Here is an 18,235-nt window from a genome sequence, read left to right as displayed (position 1 = left end):
CACTTTAAACGGAATGCAATAGTTTATTTTGGATCCAGCAAGTATTAACAGCATTCAGAGCAAATACACAACAGCGCCATCTACTGCCAACAAAGGTGTTGTACTCGCTCCAATTAGTAAAATGCTTCAAGTAAATGTCATCGTTACTGAGAGACCCCCCCCCCCCAAGTCGTGAATGAATGTTATTTAAAAACATCTCTGCAGCTGCTGTTTTTTTTTTTTTTTTTTTTATCAAGTCTTGGAGATAAATGCCAAACCTGATTTAAAACGCGCTTGACGGGTCTCTTTCACTGCTTATTTGGAAAATAAACACGACTCTCTAATAATCTTGTTAGTGTTCCGAATTGTCTGTTAATCCTTCTGCTAATTCCATTTCATCTGTATTTCCCATATTGTTCATTAAAACCTGAGCTGCTTGTTTTATTATTTTATGGTGCTGAGATCCTTTTGAACCATATAGGTCATTTTTTATTTCACAGTAAAAACTTTCCTGTTAATTCTTCCACAGAAATGAAATGAATGCCCTTTTTGGGGTTGGCGTTTCCATGCCAGGATGTTTGAGTTCTCTGCTGTTTTTATTAGTAGCATGTAGTTTATTATATTGAACTGGAATTAGGAACATCCGTCCTGATTATCTTATTTAATTGCCAAAAACAACAAGACTTCAAACTAAAATCTAATTTTTGTTGTATTTTTATTGAAATCCTCATTCATCTTGCAATCAAGGTGCAAATGTTCAGCATTGAAACCATTGCTGCTGAGCAGGTCCAATACTGTACTTACTGAAACCAGTTCACTTAGTACCACAGTGTGGTCTTCAGATTTCAGCAGGAGAAAACAGAATCTTGTAGTCTTTCAGTAATCCAGTTAATAAAGAAATAAATCTCACAGCTTGTGTGGTGCAAAATGTATTCCAATAAGCAGCTAAAATTCTTTAGGACTTGTGATTTGTTGATTGCTCTGTAGATGCCACTGATTGTTTACCAATGATTTTTGCTGTGGTGGGATAGTGGATTGTTTACTGTTATAATACACCCTGGTCCCTAGGGGGAGCTAGTCTGGTGTGCAGGCTGCCCCCTTGAAGGGTGTCAGGGCACGTGTTCTGTGTTAGGAAGATATTTTTGCTTTGGTACTTGCACATTTTACAGTTACCTCATTTTTGCCATGTTTGTATTTGAAAAAAAAAAAAAAAAAAGCTTATATATATATATATATATATATATATGTAATATATGTATGTATGTATGTGTATATATATATATATATATATATATATATATATATATATATATGTATGTGTATATATATATATATATATATATATATATATATATATATATATATATATGTATATATATATATATATATATATATATATATATATATATATATGTGTGTGTGTGTGTGTGTGTGTGTGTATATATATATATATATATATTGTAATGCTATTTTTTTTTCATTCCATTAGAATCATATTGTTTGTAGCATTTAACATTTAACTAGTTATATTGTATTATATATACATCTGTATACCGATTTGAAATTTTTAAGATTTGTACTTTTTTTAAATGAAAGTTGCTAGTTCTGCTTTACCGAGTAGTGCAATCATATTTTTTTTAATTGTTGTGGCTGATTTGAAAGGGTTGTTCACTAATAAATGTATGATGTATACCAGTATAAGGTTGTCTCTGTGTTATTAATGTAGAATGCACTTTAATAACTGCAAAATACAGGGCGGGCAGCAAGTCGCTTTGGGTATATCCACATATGCTGTGGCTCCTATGAAGAAAGCTCATTAAGCATGGATTTCCCCTGAACGAGTCTGTGGCTGCAGCCCTGTAAAGGTGGAGATGTTTTGTGGTAACAGTGCTGGCTGTGTCCTCAGTTCACACACTGTGCAGTGGCAGCGAACGATTGGGCCGATGAGGTTCTGCATCGAGCTCACAGGAATGGGGTGCTGCCCCACCCGCTCGAATCGGCTCACTCTAGTTATGCGTTCAGCTGGGTATGACTGCTGTTGCTTGCCTGCTACACACAAACCAGCACCACTGCAGCCTTCATTTAGCCCAGCTGAACAGCTTAATTAAAGATCTCACACAAGTGTGTTACATTTCACACTGAAATGTCATCACTTTGTGTCTATTAAATTCTAAGTGGTTATGTTTGCTGTATCAAAGAATACCACTTGCAATCTGCTTATATTCCCCAAAGTTATGAAAATAATGGCACTGGCTAGTTTTTATGCAGGACCACATAAATGTGTGTGTGTGACCTGCACCATAGTAAACCTATGGCTTTAGAGGTGAAACGCATGGGCAGTTAGCTTGTTCCAATGCCTAGCCTCAAACTCTGAACATTTTAGTAATACCTTGCCAAATTAAACATGACCTGCCTAACAAACCAACATTTGTAAGAAAACTCATATAGCCTTGATGGACATATCTATATCCACTCCGAGCATGTAGACTGTGGTCACTTCTACACGTTCCAACGTTCCTCTAGACATTCACCACCCTAGAACTCCACTGTGTACATATTTATGCACACTACATTTTGAAGACTAGCTCAATTCAACTTGCTCTCTTTGTACCTGAATGCATTACAGTAAAGACACAAGTCCATGTCATATGCTTCAAAGTTTCTAATTCAAATCAAACTTGCTCCACTCTGTTGCATATTGTTTGAATGTCAGCTTGTTTTATTTCTTCGCACATTAAACATACCTCAGGCATATAAACATGGGCACAAAAAATATATAATAATTAAAAAAAAGGATACAAAAACCATGGAAACAATTACACACAATAAAATTTTAAAATGGTTTAATTTATACTTGTTGGGGACATCTTAACAAGACCAGCCCATTCAGTTATTAAAATGGCAAAATATGCATGTATGTATTGCCACAGGCACACTATAGGCAGACTTTTACTATGCTATATAGGCTAGAACCACAGGGAAAAGCTGTGGTAGGTTTATTTTTATATATATATATATATATATTTTTTTTAAGAACTGTAAGCAGTCCAGCGCCATTAAATAACCACCAACCCTCCTTTGGTCTTCTGGTAACATAAATACATTATATCATTAAAAGGGGATAACAAAAATGCATTAATTCTGCAGATGGTTAACTATGGGCTTAGAAGGGGAAGGATAGGAACATAAATGTTTTACAGATCAAAACTATGCTCACTTATTTTTTATTATTATTAAATTATAAACTGGAGCGTTTTCTTTTTTAACTTGGGCATTTTTTTTTCCTTCTGGATGCATGTTTTGTGTTAAATATACAGTAACGTATCCACACGTACATACTCCTGTCCAAACAAAATAAAACAAAACAAAAAAAAAAATCTTGGCTCTCAGGAAATTGTTTCAATGATCCCATGTGCGCAGCGCTCTTTAGAAGAAAAAAAAAAAAAACTCCAATAGAGATTTGGTTAGTTTATTAATCGTCTGTGAGATCCTGCACAAAAAGTACCTCGGAGCGACTCAGCCCAGCCTCCTTCAACGTTGGTGGGATCGGCCTCTGCTCTGTGGGGATGCAGGGCAGGACCCGACGAGGAAAGTTAGTCACTATCTGAAACTTCTCAGGGGTTTCTTTCAAGGAGAACAAGAAGTCATGTATTACCTGGAAATAAGAGAAAACTCAATTCAATAAATAAGCCACTCAAATCAATTATACAACATGCACACTGAACCTTTTCTTTCATTTCTTTTCATTGTGGTGTCCTTACCGTTAAAGACTGCGTGAACAAGAACCGTCTCTCTACCCGGGAATCGTTGGGCAGTTTGAAGACAATTTTTACACTATCAGGGTTATCCAGAGAGGGTTCAGGTGGGAGGCTCTCAGACCTTCGCTCCTTCTCTTCCTGCAAAGTCTGAGAAGATAACCACAAAGATTAAACATAGTGAAAAGGAGCTGCAAAAAACAAGAGATGAATAAAAGATGCAATTTGTGTCTGAAGTGTCTTTCTTTCCATTTTAGGAGAGGAAGAACAAACTGATGAAAAAAAAAAAAAATCAGTCTAGTGCAAATTTCCACAGGTCACATGGAACCTGGCTAGGCACCAGGCACCATTTAATTAGGTTTCTATAGAAACAGAACGTTGAAGTCCATGTGTTGGCAGGCCCCCAGTATCCGGTGCCCCCCCCACCCAGTTACCTGTTGTCTCCTCTCCTCGGCTAGTACGATCTCTCTGGCCACCTCCTCCTGTCTCCTCTTCAGCTCCTCCTCCTCCTTCTTCTTCCTGTCCTTCTCCTGGTCGGCGCGAAGGGAGGCGAGATAGGCCTCATCCTGCTGTAGCCTGAGTGCCTGGGTCTGGTTCCGCTCCTCTCTGACAGTGATGCACAGTGGTATTACTTTATAAATCATCGTCAACAAACACAAAAGATGTTTATAGCCCAGACATCCAGTCCCTCGTCATCACCTCTTATATATGGGATGGACTGTCCAGACTTTTGAATCGAGTCAGTCCTTTATCCTGCCACAACATTAAAAGTTAACTTCCTGTAGCAAGTATAACCCTGCTCCCCACAAGTCTCATGTGTTTTCTTTCTTTCTCTCGCTCTATAGCAAATATGGACTGGAGAGGAGGGCTATAGTGGAAAATGATTGACCCAAGGGAAGTCTATAGTTCCCGACAGGGTGTTCTAATGCCCAGAGCTGCTGGCATTGCACCCTGGAGGTAGCAATAGTCTTCCCGAGGGGCATTTCATTTTCCACTATTAGCTGAGTCTGCAGTACATATATAACATATGAGCCACTCAAAATAATGAGAGGCAAGGTTGGCTAGTAAATATAACTTTATATACTGTAAAGCCATAAATATTTGCAAGCCTTTTATTGCCATTTTTCACGTATGAAAAAAAACTGTAAACATTTTTGGCGCTAGTATCTTAGTGCTGTACAGATAATGAAGTAATACACTACTACCAGTGCAACAGGTTGCCAACATTTCTGGAGCAAAATAGGTTTTATGGGTGTGATTCGCCACATATTTTGGTCGCAAATATCTATGGCTTAACAGTATTTTGATTAAATATAGCCAATACAGCACAAGCAAATAACTAAATAACAGAAATAAATAACAGAACATGTTTTTGAGATTCATACCGCAGGTTTTTTTTCTTTCTTTTGTGGTATATTTTGTAATTCATTAGGTCACAGAATCGCCGTTCAGCAGATTTTTCATTCAGCCATTTCTATCTTGTTTAGGAGTGGAGGTGAAGGGCATTCCTTTGAAAAGGGGTGGGACTGACAGTGATGTGAACCAATCACATGACAGACTAAGACTATTGCCAGGTGGTGTAAGGATGTGAGGGCAATAGTTAAATCTATTTTTGTTCCTATGATGAGTTTTTAACCAATCACAGGCCAGAATTTCCAAGCACTGACTAATGCAACCAAAACTAAAACAAAATCTACAGCTGTGGGGATATATTTAGAGAAGAAAAGAAACATTTAAACAAAGCTTTACAAAAGCACCTTTATTTTCCTGGTGTATTTAGCCAGTGAGCAATTATTTAATTTGTTTAAACCATCCAACATTGCTGCTTTTTCCTTTCCATAGAAGTGACTTTCCAGTTACCTTTCCATTCGCTCCGACACCAGATAAGTCTGGTTGGCCTCCATGATGAACGTGAGTTGATTAATGAGGTCCTCTGCTTGGATCACACCCTCTAACCTCCCCACAACAGTCATCTTTCTGTCCTTCAGCGTGATCATGGCCAGGAAAGGATATGTATTCTCTCGTAATGCCTGGGAAACTGAAATACAATGAATACATTTTGTTAAATTTTATAAAACAGAAGAAAAAAAACACAAACATTAACTAAAACACACTCTAGTACACTTCACTTTCCTTCAGTCCCACAAAAAGCTCGGTAAATGCACTTTGCAGGCCATTGCAGGATTTAAATGATGATCAGAAACAGAAACACATGCCAACAAGATTAAGTATTACGAGTAATAAAGTCATTGGTCTGTCCTGGTTTAGCAAACACAAAAAAGTTCACCTCTGTATCCTTCGGGTCTGCTAGTGGAACAAGCCCAGAAGAGCATCCTGGTGTTAACAAAGTTGACAACTTCCTCTGTGCAAAGAGTGTTGCTTTGAGAGAAAGAGAAAAACGAAATGTGTGAGCACAGCATGTCGGAAAATCCACATGTGGAGAAATCAAACTACACAGAGAAGTGCTTGGACTTACCGACAGAACTCATCAGTATCCTGATGATCATCTCCATGGAGATAAACTAACAGAAACCGAAGCTCGCGCTTGGCATCGTTTAATGCCTGTACAGAGAACACATGTATGCACAGAATTCACATATCAAATGTCTGTTCTTTTACAGCTAGTGTTGTCTGTTTCTTAAAATCAGGCTTGCCCTGTACACTCACTGTGGAATCACAATAATCCTACTAACTGCCTATTGCTTTACAATGGATTTCTAATAAATAAATCAATACACCCAGAAATATTCCAGAATAGTACTTTTTAAGCCCAAGAACCGTTATGATCAGCACACAGAGCATGTTTTAAAATATAACAACATGCAAATGCTGCTACAGTATCAAGTAATTACACTCATTGACATTTAAGAAAAAAAAAATGCCTATCTGTAATAGGACCTACCTGGCTGTATGTTCCCTGGTAGAAAACTGGGTGTGATCTGCCATACTTCTCTTCAAAACTATGAATAAATGATACCACGTCACCTACAGGATCTGTAACACGACCACGGGGCTCCGGCCTTATGAACCTCAGAGCAAATCTAGAAACAACGAAGGAAAAAAAAAAAAAAGTATCCTGATTGTATGTGTAAAATAAGACAAAAACGCACTGGAGTTCTTAATGTTAGTAAGCTTGTTTTTGTTTTGTTATTGATTTATTTTTTTATTTACCCCAGTAATTCCCAACGAGACCAACGCCTCCTTTCCCAGGGCCACCTATTACAAACAACCAATCATAAAGCTATAGCACAAAAAGAAACACTTCTTAGAAACTAGACTAAAAAGTAAGCCTCAAGTGATAGACACATCCCCTTACCTGAGTATGTCCAGTAGTGTGTAATACGTAAATCGGAAAGGAAGCATTATTAAGTAGTAACCCCATCCTAAGAACCCCTGCAAAAAGACACAAACATTTTCATCTCCAGTAGACAAAGCTGTGCTCAATTTAAAAAACAAACGCCAATTCCCATAATACATTGCTTTATAGCTGGAATTTGAAAGCTAGCATTTAGATCAGTCCAATGTTTAGTTTGTGTTTAGCGTTCGCCGATTGTATTTTGGATTTAAGTAACGTACCCTGGGCTGCGGCCTTGACACTATGTAGCTATAGACTCTGTTGTCTGCGGTGTTGACTTGTAACGGACGGGAGGGAGGAGGGTTAAATACACTGGGGACCCCTTCCTGCTCATTCAGTCTGTCCTGTACAGCTGCCTGAAACACAAAAGATCACATCATTAACTGGACACCAGCTACGCTTTTAACAAACAGAGCCATGATCCAGATATATTTGTGGCTATAGGAATTGGGAAATGCATCACACTTTCAAACAGTAGGAGCATCCAATTCCAGAAATAAGACTGAGAAAAAAGACTCGAATGGATAAACAAGCACAGCGTAATGTGAAAATTAGAGTAGCTCATACAAGAGGTGTCAGAGATAAACATTTTCATGAAATATCTTCAGTTCACAGATAAACTACTTCCAAATCCATACCTCAATGTTCCAATTGTGTTGCTCTAAGGTGCGACGACATTGATCCATGGAGTCTATCCCAGTCAAGTCCTGCAAAAGTAAAGAAATGTAAACCACAAAACTCAGGGACTTAAATAAACTAAAAGCTGGAAATGCCCACATGCAACACCCTTTGTTAAGAAAATGTGGTAATGTTTGCAAAGCTGAAGACAACATAAATCATCTATGGAAGCAATGTTAAGTCTTTTGAAGGATTGAAACCACCAACCTGAAATATGTCATTTCAATTACAGCACCTGCACAGACTCACTGTGTCACATAGGTCTTGCATACTTTTCATACTGCGTTGAAAGCAATGCTCTTGAGATTCATATGTATTTAAATTACCTGCAAACTATCAACAAATGACAAGTTTTGTCAATGACAGCCACACAAATGCAAAATGTATCTACACTCGTTGCATACGAGTTTGGAGTGGTTACATTTAAAACACCTGTATAATACATAACCCCTTTCAATGGTTTTACCATGAGGATCCAATTCAACAACGTTATGCTAATCCAGGTTGAGCACACAACACTGCCTGTTGTGAACCTCTGTAAACTACAAAACCCGAATTGCTGACAAAGATACGTTGTAAATGTTTTAAAATAACACAAATACATTTATTGGGAGCAGTTAGTCGTCTGTTTACATGACAATTTGGTTAATAGAAAGCAACTCATTGTGACATACTCTCAATGACAGGACTGTCAAGCTAAGAAATGGTACCCTATTCTGATACTTCACATTCTGCCTTTCATCCATTTTACTGAACAGTAATTGACAGCGTGTGTTTAAATAGCAGGTGCGCACGCACAAGACTGTAACGTGAAAACTAGCCAAGGGAGATGCAAGCAAGAGATCTTCATTAAATTCTCAATTACTTGTTCAGGATGCAACAAGCACCTTCTTCACTCGTGTCAAACCTGCATTTATACATGCAAAAGTCCCTAACTACCAACTTAAAAAAAGTATATCACTTCGTATCATTTCGATAAAAAGGCTAAACAACTAGGTAGGCAGGCGATCATACAGTAAATGTGACATTGCTGTGGTAGCTAGCACGCAATTAGCATAGTCGATACGTTTCAACTCAAACGTGTTTTGTATTGCTTTAAAGTCACAGTTTTTGGAAAAACCGTTAAAAGTATTAAAGTCTCTTTCTCTACTAGTTACACTAATTGATAACTACCTGTGTGACACGAACAGTTAAACGTTGTCCAGATAAACAACGCCTCTCTAGAATTGGTACGCCTAATTCTCAATAAGTCTCAGCTCATTTTGATACTGAACCGCCATGACCACAGACAGAAATGCGTGTTTACAGCACTATAAACAGCATGACTTGTAAAATCTATTGCAAGTTTTTCACCCAGCTCCTATTCCAATCCTCGGGGCTCTCCCAACCTAGCAGGTGTACAGCTTTCAATTTGGCTGATTGTACATTGGACAGGGGCGACCTTGGTGTCTTGCTAATGATAAGCTGTGCATTTCGTTTCTAAATTACCTGAAACTGGAGGAGTTTCTCAGTCTGCTCCTGAGATAATTCCTGCTCGTCAGGGGCCGCCATCTTGCCTCTCCGAACCCCGCACTGAACGCACCGGAAGTGACGCAGCACTCCGGCGCTGGGAGCTGGGAGAGAGGATTTGAGTCACTTTCTTCGAGGGAATAATTTAAACGAGTCGGGTGGAAAGCGACCGCCTCGACTGCTTTAATAGAAAAACACTGAACGACAAGAAAACGTGTGGTTCACGCGTGCGTACCGTCTCCACCCTCGTCTAGCCCCGCCGTTTCCATGCACTTACTGTCTGCAGAACTGTGAAAGTACAATATTTTCTTATATATTACTGGTGTGGACTTTGAGATTTATAATACCAGACAGGAATGTTAATGGGAAACCATTACATCTCCAGGCAACTTTAAAATGCATTCTACCTGTAACGTATAAACGTTGCTTTTAAAATAAATAAATAAATACATTGGAATCTGAATACAGTTCTGTACATTTTGGGTTCGTTTTTATTTCTTGCGATTGCATTCCACATTACTCCTCCTCTATGGTCCTGTCAGTTGAGATTCCGCTTCCTGCTGTATTGCTGACGAGGGAAGTGCTCCAGCCTAGCCAGTCAGTACCGAGGAAGTGCTTTACTAGCTTGGGTGTCGCTGTGTTTCAGCAAAGCAAACATTGCAAAATATCGGCTGGTTAGAATATGGCTGACGATTTCGGTTTCTTTTCATCCTCTGACAACGGAGCGCCGGCGGAGGAGGACCCCGCAGCCGCGTTTCTAGCCCAGCAGGAAAGCGAGATCGCCGGGATTGAAAACGACGAAGGGTTCGGCGCGCTGGAAGGGGCTGGGTCAGGGCAGCAGCAGCCACCGTCTGAGCCAAGTTATGGTGAGCAATCGTTAAAGGACAGCTTTGCAGCTGCGGGGCAGCATGACGTGTATTTACTCAAGGTCCCTGTGTTAACAACACCGCGCTTTTATTTCTAAAATACCGCACAGCAACACTAAAAACACTGATGGCATTTAGGTAAGGCTAGTCCCACACCGAAGGCCGGGCCGTACTCCAATAATTAGCAACACATCACTGTCATGCGAAAAAAAATCATTCTGAATACACAAACTGCCTGTATTCTCGTATAGAGTGGATTTGAAACATGGCGATTTCAAAACGCATTTATTTTTAGTGATACACATTTTTAAAAACTGACACGTCAGTAATCCCGTGGATCTTGTTATTGGGCTGTGTTTGGATTGATTAAAAAAAAAAAAAAAAAAAAAAAAAAAAAAATTAGTCACTTTGTCAAAGCCCGAACACTTTAGAATGACGGAATCTCCACACAGCAGAATCCGGTTTAATTTAATATTTGGTTTTCATGAGTCAAAATACATCCTTTTGTGAAAGCAGAGGGTGTAGATCACTGTGGTCTAATTCATTATGGGCACGTTTAATTACAGTGTGGCACCACTAGGGGTGAAATGTGCAGGTGAGGTTCCAGGTACCGTCTCACTTTATCTGATTTACATCCACGACAATTGTTTATTTTACACACACATATATATATATATATATATATATATATATATATATATATATATATATATATATATAACACACACACACACACACACTATTGCCTATCAATGTATGATGGCCAGGTCCTGTTGCAGGGGCATACCCAGGGTCTAGGGAGAGTGGGGTGATTTCAGAGAATACTATGGAGATTAAAATCGTCAAGTACATCATTTTTTAATAGTAGTGCCTGTTACATAAACAGTGTCAGCCCCTATTGTGCATTGATTGACTAAGACCTTTTTGTATCAATAGTTTATTTTTTATTGTTATGATAATATCAAAACTCCCTGCCTACAACAGTTACTGCATTATTGAGGTTTAACTTAAGTGAAATTATACAGTAAAAACCGCAGAAATAAATAATAGAGTTATAGTTAACAAGCTGTTAAGCAGGTTTGGACCCAGCCAGCAAAGCTAGTAAACACACTGGCTCCTGTGGTAAAGCACTACATCTTTGTGTTTCCTTCTTGCAGGTGATTTTGGAGGAGAGTTGGCCACAGTAAATGGAGATGTCTATCAGGTTAGTATTGTGAGGACGTCTGGTTACTGGTGTTGTCTTGTTACAGACGAGACAGTGATGGAAGAAAACAACTACAGAGCAGCATTTTGAGGTCAATTGAACTCTCAAAAGTGCTTCTTTTTTTCCCCCATTCACATTTCAGTTGTTGCAAAATTGTGGGTGGGCTATTTTATACAGGTCCAAACCTGACCTGAAAAATAAGAGGACAGTTCCACCTGCTTTTATTGACCAAACACTCGGCCTAGTCTTATCGGGAGACCAGCGTTTGCATCTCAGCCTCACCCTGAAGAATATATGTTTAGAGAGAGAGAGAGAGAAAAACGCAACTCGTAAGCAAGCTTTGTAGTTTTACAATCCTATCCCCCTGGGGAGAGATTCTGCATCTCCAGGGAGTTGGTTTTCATCTATTCAGTTTTGCTCTTGCGTGCACAAGAATAGGAAGTGCCTCACTCCCAAGATCACAAATGGTCTAGTTCTTTCACACAATGTATCCTGCCAAAGCACGCATTACACCAGTTAAGAAGATCTCTTTATTAATCCTGCCAGATTTCTCTTAACGAAAAAAATACAGCATCACTCAGACAGTTTTATCTTGTAGTTTTGATTCAATTCTTGCTCCAGGAGAGGATTCGGATTTATTGCTCGACTGGCGAGACCTAATATACTATCGTCACATTAGCCGTACCACCTTCTAGTTGTGCCTGCTACTGTCTGAAATATTTGTTTGTTACAAGGATGTTGTAACTGTATTGTCGTTGATTGGGAGTGATTATTGACTGTTCCCTCTGTAGGAGTCCAATGGCCCCACTGATGGCTACGCTGCTATTGCACGTGTCGACCAGATCAGACAGGAGCCCGAGAGCCTGCGCCTGTGGCGGGAGGAGCAGAAAGCCAGGCTGGAGGAACTGGGTAAGCAATGAGAAACCCAACGGCACACTTTGCTGTCTCTAAAGTCTGATGTGACTTAGTTCACTGGACTGTAGCCATCATCACAACACAAACCAACCTTAGCAAAATATGTACCTAAAAAGATCCAGTGTTTGGTGATTGATTGTGGGTACCCCGTTGAGATTGTCCTGTTCTGCAGACGCTGCATCCAGAGCGGCCGAGATGGAGTGGAAAGAGAAGGCAAAGAAGGAGCTGGATGAATGGCACATTCGTCAGAACGAGCAGATGGAGAAGAACAAAGCCAACAACAGGTATAGCAGGATCGTCGCAGCCTCAGGACTCCCAGTGTTGTCTGTGACCCAGCATTTCTCAAGAGCAGGGGTGGCCAAAGATGGCACTTCCAGTCTTGGTCTTTGTTCCAGTCCTGTTCTAAATTGTTTAATTAAACCTCCGCCCAGACCCTGAAGTAGTTAATGACCTCATTTTACCTGTTTAAACCTGGAGTGGAATGCCCCTCCAGGACTGTGATTGGACACCCCTGCTCTAGAGAATAGCAGGGTGTTTGAGAAGTCTGGAACAACAGAGCAAGAAGCAAAGGATAAGACTGGAAGAGCCACAGTGTGTTTATGCAAATCCTGACAGTGGCTGCACAGCATTAGTGAATAATATGACTGTTTTTGTGTTGGGTTATGCGGCTCCATACCTCTGCAACTACCCCAACAGCCTGTTGCCTCCAGTGTTGGCAATGCTTTAGATCTGAAGTATGCACCGGCCAGAAAAAGCAGAGACAGGGAGACAAGTAGAGTTTTGTTTGCTTCTTAATAGATATTCTTGTTTTCTACACATCAGGATTTTACAGTTTGAGTGGGTCTGGACAAAAGCACAATAGAAGGAGCCACAGAAACAATTATTCAAGCAAATTAAATACTGATGGACGGGGCGGGGGAAGGGGGGTAGTGCAATTTAGCCCACATCTTGATGGTGGAGATGGATATGACATTCCAATGTAATCCACCAAATCATACTTTAACAAGTAGGTCTGCATGAACGCTGTACATGTTTAAAGGAAAGATTAGGATCATTGTTAACTTTAGTTTTTATTTTTGTTTTATGCAGATCTATATTAAGAACCTCATTTTTTATTTTTTAGACCTTTCTGTTACTGCAAGCCACTTTAGGCTGTACTGTTTTCTTCCACATTGTCATGTAAACAACCCAGAGGATTCCAGCCTTTATGATCATGCCAGTTTGCCATCTTTGGCTGCTCAGCAAGACCTCTGCCTCCTCAAATCCAGTGCAGGCAGAAGAGCATGTCCAGTGTGTTCAAGTGTTCAAGCCTGGATTACAGCTGGTAGTTTGTTTTAGGATGTATATTGTATATTTGTTACTGTGCTTTTGCTAGATTGTGATGCCACCTATCCAGAGTACTGGGCTGTGGCATCACTAATCAGTCAATCAGGACTCCTCTGGGATATGGCAGTGCCACTTCCAATGCATCACTGGCTTGCATGACCCGTTTTTAATGCCCTTTCAGTATATAATCAACATTCTGTGAAAACTTGAACCAGTGATCTTCACAAATAAGACTGATCTGTGGCATACAATGTTGTAAGCATTGTACTAAATGCTTTACCTTTTGACTAACATTTTCATAAAATATTGTGCTGTCTGATAATGGGACACTTTGTTAATGAACTTGCAGCAAGCTTGAACTATGCCAAGGTGTTCTGCACTGGTAAATGCAAGAGCGCCATGCAACACGTTAGAGCTGAGATCCACAAGCCCTGTACTAACCAAGGCCTTTTTTTTATGTTTTTCAGCAGACTCTCTCCAACTCATGCACGGTATCTGTTTGTAACTATAAATCTATATTTACTACTGGATGCACTCAGTGGTTCTTCCTTTTTGTTTTCTCTGACTTTAACCTGTGAACTGCCTGCTGTATGAAACTCTGACTTATCTGTGTCTTGTCTCCTTGCTTCTCTCTCTCTCTCTCTGCGGACTAACATGCATGCACACTAGGATCGCTGATAAGGCTTTCTACGAGCAGCCCAACGCTGATGTGATAGGATATGTGTACGTTGCAAAATCTTTTCTGTCTTTCTGCTTTAAAACTCTGATCAGTTAAACAGGCTGATAGTTCTTGCAGTATTCACCCTGCTCTGTGAAAGGCAGAAATGTGTGATTGATTCTAAATTTAAGGGGTAGATAGAGAAGCACTAAGCAGTTAGGGTAGAATAAAACTTGTTTTATTTCCTGCACCTCGGTACATTCTCTATTGATTTGACACACGGCTACATGATTTCTCAGACTGTCCTGATGTATCTCTTGGAAATGATTCAAAATGAAAAACACTTGAGTTGCTGTGTTCTTTTGAATCTACATTGATCCATCTTCTGATGCCTTGTTCCTTCCCTTACAGCTGAATTGCATCCCCTTTTTGTGTGTGTGTCTCAGCCTTGCATGAACTCAGTTTTTGTTACTGCATGTCTGCTCTTGATTTGCAGTGCAGTCTGCAATAATTCATCCTCTCCACTCATGACTCGAGTTAATCTGGTGTGTTAGTTAACTTCACAGCCTCTCCCATACTACTATTCCAGAATTACACCCCCTTCCATACTCCTTACAAACAGTGAAACACATATTTTCTACTTGCCTTAGTTTATATATATATATATATATATATATATATATATATATATATATATATATATATATATATATATATATATATATATATAACCATTTTTCATCTGTCCTCGTCTAACACACCTCCCATTTTTCCATGTAACTTCATGTGGCTGCTCAGAGTTTGGTATTTGTTTGTATGCTGTTCATGTGTTCCTGTTCCTGAAATCTGTATTGCACCTGTCTTCATTGAGACCTGCAGTATGAAAAGGGACTGGTGTACCTTTTAGCATAGTGGTGCTATTTTATTTATGTATTTAAGTGTTTATGTATACCCTCCGGAGCAGCAGAGCAATCACGAGTGCTACCTGCATTTTTTGGTTTATTTTTGAAGCTGGTCCCTTCAAATGCAGTGGGTCATATTTTTAACTTGCATTATTATTTTTTTAATCGCTTGAGAATCAGTAAAACAGGTATGGGAGATAGCAGGGCATGCATCAGAGGGCTTATATACAGAAATCTAGTGTGATTTCATGGAGGCTCTGCTGAATGGGAAGGTGTGGTTGGTTAGTACTGTTATGTAAAAGCACTAGGCTAGCTGACCAAAGACATTCTGTATATTCTTACAGTTGAAGACAGTCAGTTGTACTGGGACAATGCAAATAAACTTCTTATCCCTGATGAAACACAGTTATGATCCCCCAGCGATATTTCAGCCTCATATTCTTAAATGTGAAACTTAAATTTCAGGATTTGAAAAGTCCTTACTTCATATACAGGTACTGTCTGCAAAAACCATGTGTCTTAAATGTTATCCTTCTCTTTAGCTACTTTTTGTTTAATATGTGTGTGTGTCAGTCACTCTTATCTGTTCTGGTTACTCAGATCTGCCATAATAGAATGCTATGTTGTGTTAGGATTCCTGTAGGTGCCTATTTCCCTTTGTTCCGTCATCCTCCCATGTAGCTAAAGTCAAATAACTTGTTTATTAAAATGTCAGAAAACCACACAGCATCAGAATGCTGTTTTTTTGTAATCTGTTGTCTTTACTGTGCAGTGTATTGTTGAAGCTCCTTGCGTTCTCTTCTAAGCGGTGTGTTTCCTTGCCTCTCGTTCCCGCAGGGCATCTGAAGAAGCCTTCCTGAAGGAGTGCGACGAGGACACTCCCGGTTCTGAGTGGGAGAGGGTGGCAAGGCTCTGCGACTTCAACCCCAAAACCAACAAGCAGTCCAAGGACGTGTCCCGCATGCGTTCCGTACTCATCGCCCTCAAACAGGCACCCCTGGTCCGCTAGGGTGGTGTAGGGGAGGGCTGGAGCCCCCGCTCCCACAATCTCATTCTTCGTGTCATTCAATAGTACTAGCTAAACCGCCTTGTCTTTTTTGTTGCCTGGGCCGAGGATAGTTGAGATTATATGTTACAAGTGTTTCTTCCAAATCACTGTTCACAGTCTGTGATTATGGGATGCAGTATCCCTTTAAAATGTCATACCAGCAATGCTTGCTGTAATATCATCATACTACAGTTTGCTCTTTCGTGAATATGAAGGCAGTTCAGTACACGGAAGGTATTGATCAGCCACTAGCGTCTTCTTTGGCTGTGTATTTTTATTATGCCTTCTGCTGTGAGATTTTTTAAATCCACAAGAGGGAGCTATTGCATGAGGAATTCAGTTTCAAAGCTCAAAATCACATTTGGGCATGTTTCAAAACAACGTACTGAATCCATTTGATTCTCAATATTGGGAAATACATTCTTGGCCCTTAAAAAAAAAAAAAAAAAAAGAAAAATCAAGTAGCAGTTACTGGGATACTGCGTTTTATAATTGCTGATTCTTGTTTTTCTTCCTTTAGTGTGCTGCTGTTCTTGTCTGTACATTCACTAGTGCCATAAGCTGCTGTAGATCTTTTAATGTCTTTGTTTTTTGTGGGATAGGTCAATGCTTTAGAACAGTTTACAGTGTGGCCCAGTGAGGTGTGTCTGCCTTCTATTTAACTAACTTGCCTTTGAAATTTGTAAATATATTAAAATCAGAGTTTCTGAAGCCATTTCCTTCACTGGATAATAAGGCTAAAGCACTGTGTCGGTCGAGCGAAACCCAGTATCTCTCTTCTTGATTGACTTTAACCTGTGTGTGATCACACTTTATAAAAGAAACTTGTGAAAAATACAACCATCTGCTACAGGATCTATTGTGTCAATGTCTAGATCTCCTTTACCTTGTGTTGGCTCAAAAGGCACTCCTTGTTTATAGTTCTTACTTTACTAATGCAACACCCCTTTCACACAGGGGCTGCTGTAATTAGTTACACAGCGAGTCCTTGTTCGGGCTGCTGTAATTCATTAGCAGGACCCGCTTGTCTCTTGTGGAATTGACACTGTTGGTTCTGCAGGGTCTGTTTGCTTGCATGAAGAGCGTGGATCACCGTTGCACATTCCGGCGCTACTACACCATGGTCTGTACCCACATGCTATTGCAGTTTCTGGAATTGGGCTCCAGCTCAAAAGCAGCTTCTTTTTCTGTTCTTATCATTGACAAGTGTTGCAAAATCAGACAGATCTCTGGGCAGAAGCAGCCACACCCTTTCCTTCATATGCCTGTGTAAACGGAAAAGCAGATTGTGAGAGTTACACATTTGTTTTTTTATATATATACTCCGGTAATTGTGTAGTCCCGGAAATTGAATAAAGAAAATGTAAAACTGGGTTGTTGCCTAAATCTTTACTACTGTAATGATATTTGTGAACATATTGTGACCTAAAATAGGGTCCAATATTCCAGTTCCAGTCTCCTTGTCTGGTAAATTGTGTTTTTTTTTTAAGAGGATGTTTTACAGGACTATCAGTCTTGTTAACAGTAATGCAGAAACAGCTCTAGATCAGTGCTATTTTTTCTTTGCAATAACCCTGTTCCTCCTCAGCCACCAGACCCTATCTACCTCCCAGGCTGATGTGTGTGACTCTTAATAAGGTTCCCTCACAATTCATTAACCTGTATTTGCAGTTTTACACCAATTTCAAAACTAGCGAGGATAATTACTTATGAGTGTACTTACTGTGAAAGACCTGTTCATGTGCACATTCAAATTCAACTTTACAAGGACAGAACAGAAAATGAAGACCCCAGTCAAAGAGAAACTTTCTTTCCTTGTAGCTTTAACACACTTTTGTAGCTTGTGTTCAGTTTGTCAATTATTTGTAAATGGGTTAGTTAAAAAGAGTGTAGTGTATTCCTCCCCCAGTTCAAAGAACCATTTCAGAACAGTGAGCATTAGGGGCTATTTCAAGAAGAATTTACAGGAGACACTTTTGAACTACTCAGTCCTGTCCCTGAGAGTTACCTTTGAGATCTCCTGTTCTGGAATTTACAGCA

The 18,235-nt window shown here is 39.6% G+C and overlaps 2 protein-coding genes across 7 annotated transcripts; one reads left to right on the top strand and one right to left on the bottom strand.

The window, feature by feature from the left end:
• Nucleotides 1-2,677: 2,677 nt before the first annotated feature.
• faf2 (Fas associated factor family member 2) lies at nucleotides 2,678-9,362 on the bottom strand. The gene is made up of 11 exons (XM_041223968.1): nucleotides 9,256-9,362; nucleotides 7,728-7,796; nucleotides 7,311-7,445; nucleotides 7,051-7,127; nucleotides 6,637-6,775; nucleotides 6,211-6,296; nucleotides 6,022-6,113; nucleotides 5,595-5,772; nucleotides 4,169-4,340; nucleotides 3,741-3,884; nucleotides 2,678-3,634 (listed from the first exon to the last, which is right to left on the bottom strand). The coding sequence occupies exons 1-11, from the start codon at nucleotides 9,316-9,318 to the stop codon at nucleotides 3,452-3,454; spliced, it is 1,338 nt and encodes a 445-aa protein (XP_041079902.1). The 5' UTR covers nucleotides 9,319-9,362; the 3' UTR covers nucleotides 2,678-3,451.
• Nucleotides 9,363-9,439: 77 nt separating this feature from the next.
• cltb (clathrin, light chain B) lies at nucleotides 9,440-17,568 on the top strand. 6 transcript variants are annotated; one of them, XM_041223971.1, is made up of 7 exons: nucleotides 9,440-10,142; nucleotides 11,300-11,346; nucleotides 12,138-12,255; nucleotides 12,434-12,545; nucleotides 14,058-14,078; nucleotides 14,257-14,310; nucleotides 15,985-17,568. In XM_041223971.1, the coding sequence occupies exons 1-7, from the start codon at nucleotides 9,959-9,961 to the stop codon at nucleotides 16,154-16,156; spliced, it is 708 nt and encodes a 235-aa protein (XP_041079905.1). In that variant the 5' UTR covers nucleotides 9,440-9,958; the 3' UTR covers nucleotides 16,157-17,568. The 6 variants fall into 6 exon arrangements, with proteins under 6 accessions (XP_041079905.1, XP_041079904.1, XP_041079906.1 ...); XM_041223970.1 differs by having other exon boundaries at nucleotides 14,055-14,078; XM_041223972.1 differs by lacking the exon at nucleotides 14,058-14,078 and having other exon boundaries at nucleotides 9,680-10,142.
• Nucleotides 17,569-18,235: the final 667 nt, after the last annotated feature.

Source organism: Polyodon spathula, chromosome 22 (genome assembly GCF_017654505.1).
Source record: "Polyodon spathula isolate WHYD16114869_AA chromosome 22, ASM1765450v1, whole genome shotgun sequence".
Classification (NCBI taxonomy): domain Eukaryota; kingdom Metazoa; phylum Chordata; class Actinopteri; order Acipenseriformes; family Polyodontidae; genus Polyodon; species Polyodon spathula.
The sequence above is the reverse complement of the archived record's forward strand: the minus strand, read 5'-3'. Positions and strand labels throughout refer to the sequence as shown.

What these genes read in the sequence shown, in the direction of transcription:
- faf2 (XM_041223968.1), bottom strand. Translation starts at nt 9,318, where the DNA reads ATGGCGGCCCCTGACGAGCAGGAATTATCTCAGGAGCAGACTGAGAAA. An exon ending in CAGACCCGAAGGATACAGAG is followed by an intron (nt 5,773 to 6,021) that starts GTGAACTTTTTT and finishes ATTGTATTTCAG; the next exon opens with TTTCCCAGGCATTACGAGAG. An exon ending in CCGAGGAGAGGAGACAACAG is followed by an intron (nt 3,885 to 4,168) that starts GTAACTGGGTGG and finishes TTATCTTCTCAG; the next exon opens with ACTTTGCAGGAAGAGAAGGA.
- cltb (XM_041223970.1), top strand. Translation starts at nt 9,959, where the DNA reads ATGGCTGACGATTTCGGTTTCTTTTCATCCTCTGACAACGGAGCGCCG. An exon ending in TAAATGGAGATGTCTATCAG is followed by an intron (nt 11,347 to 12,137) that starts GTTAGTATTGTG and finishes TTCCCTCTGTAG; the next exon opens with GAGTCCAATGGCCCCACTGA. An exon ending in GCTGATGTGATAGGATATGT is followed by an intron (nt 14,311 to 15,984) that starts GTACGTTGCAAA and finishes TCGTTCCCGCAG; the next exon opens with GGCATCTGAAGAAGCCTTCC.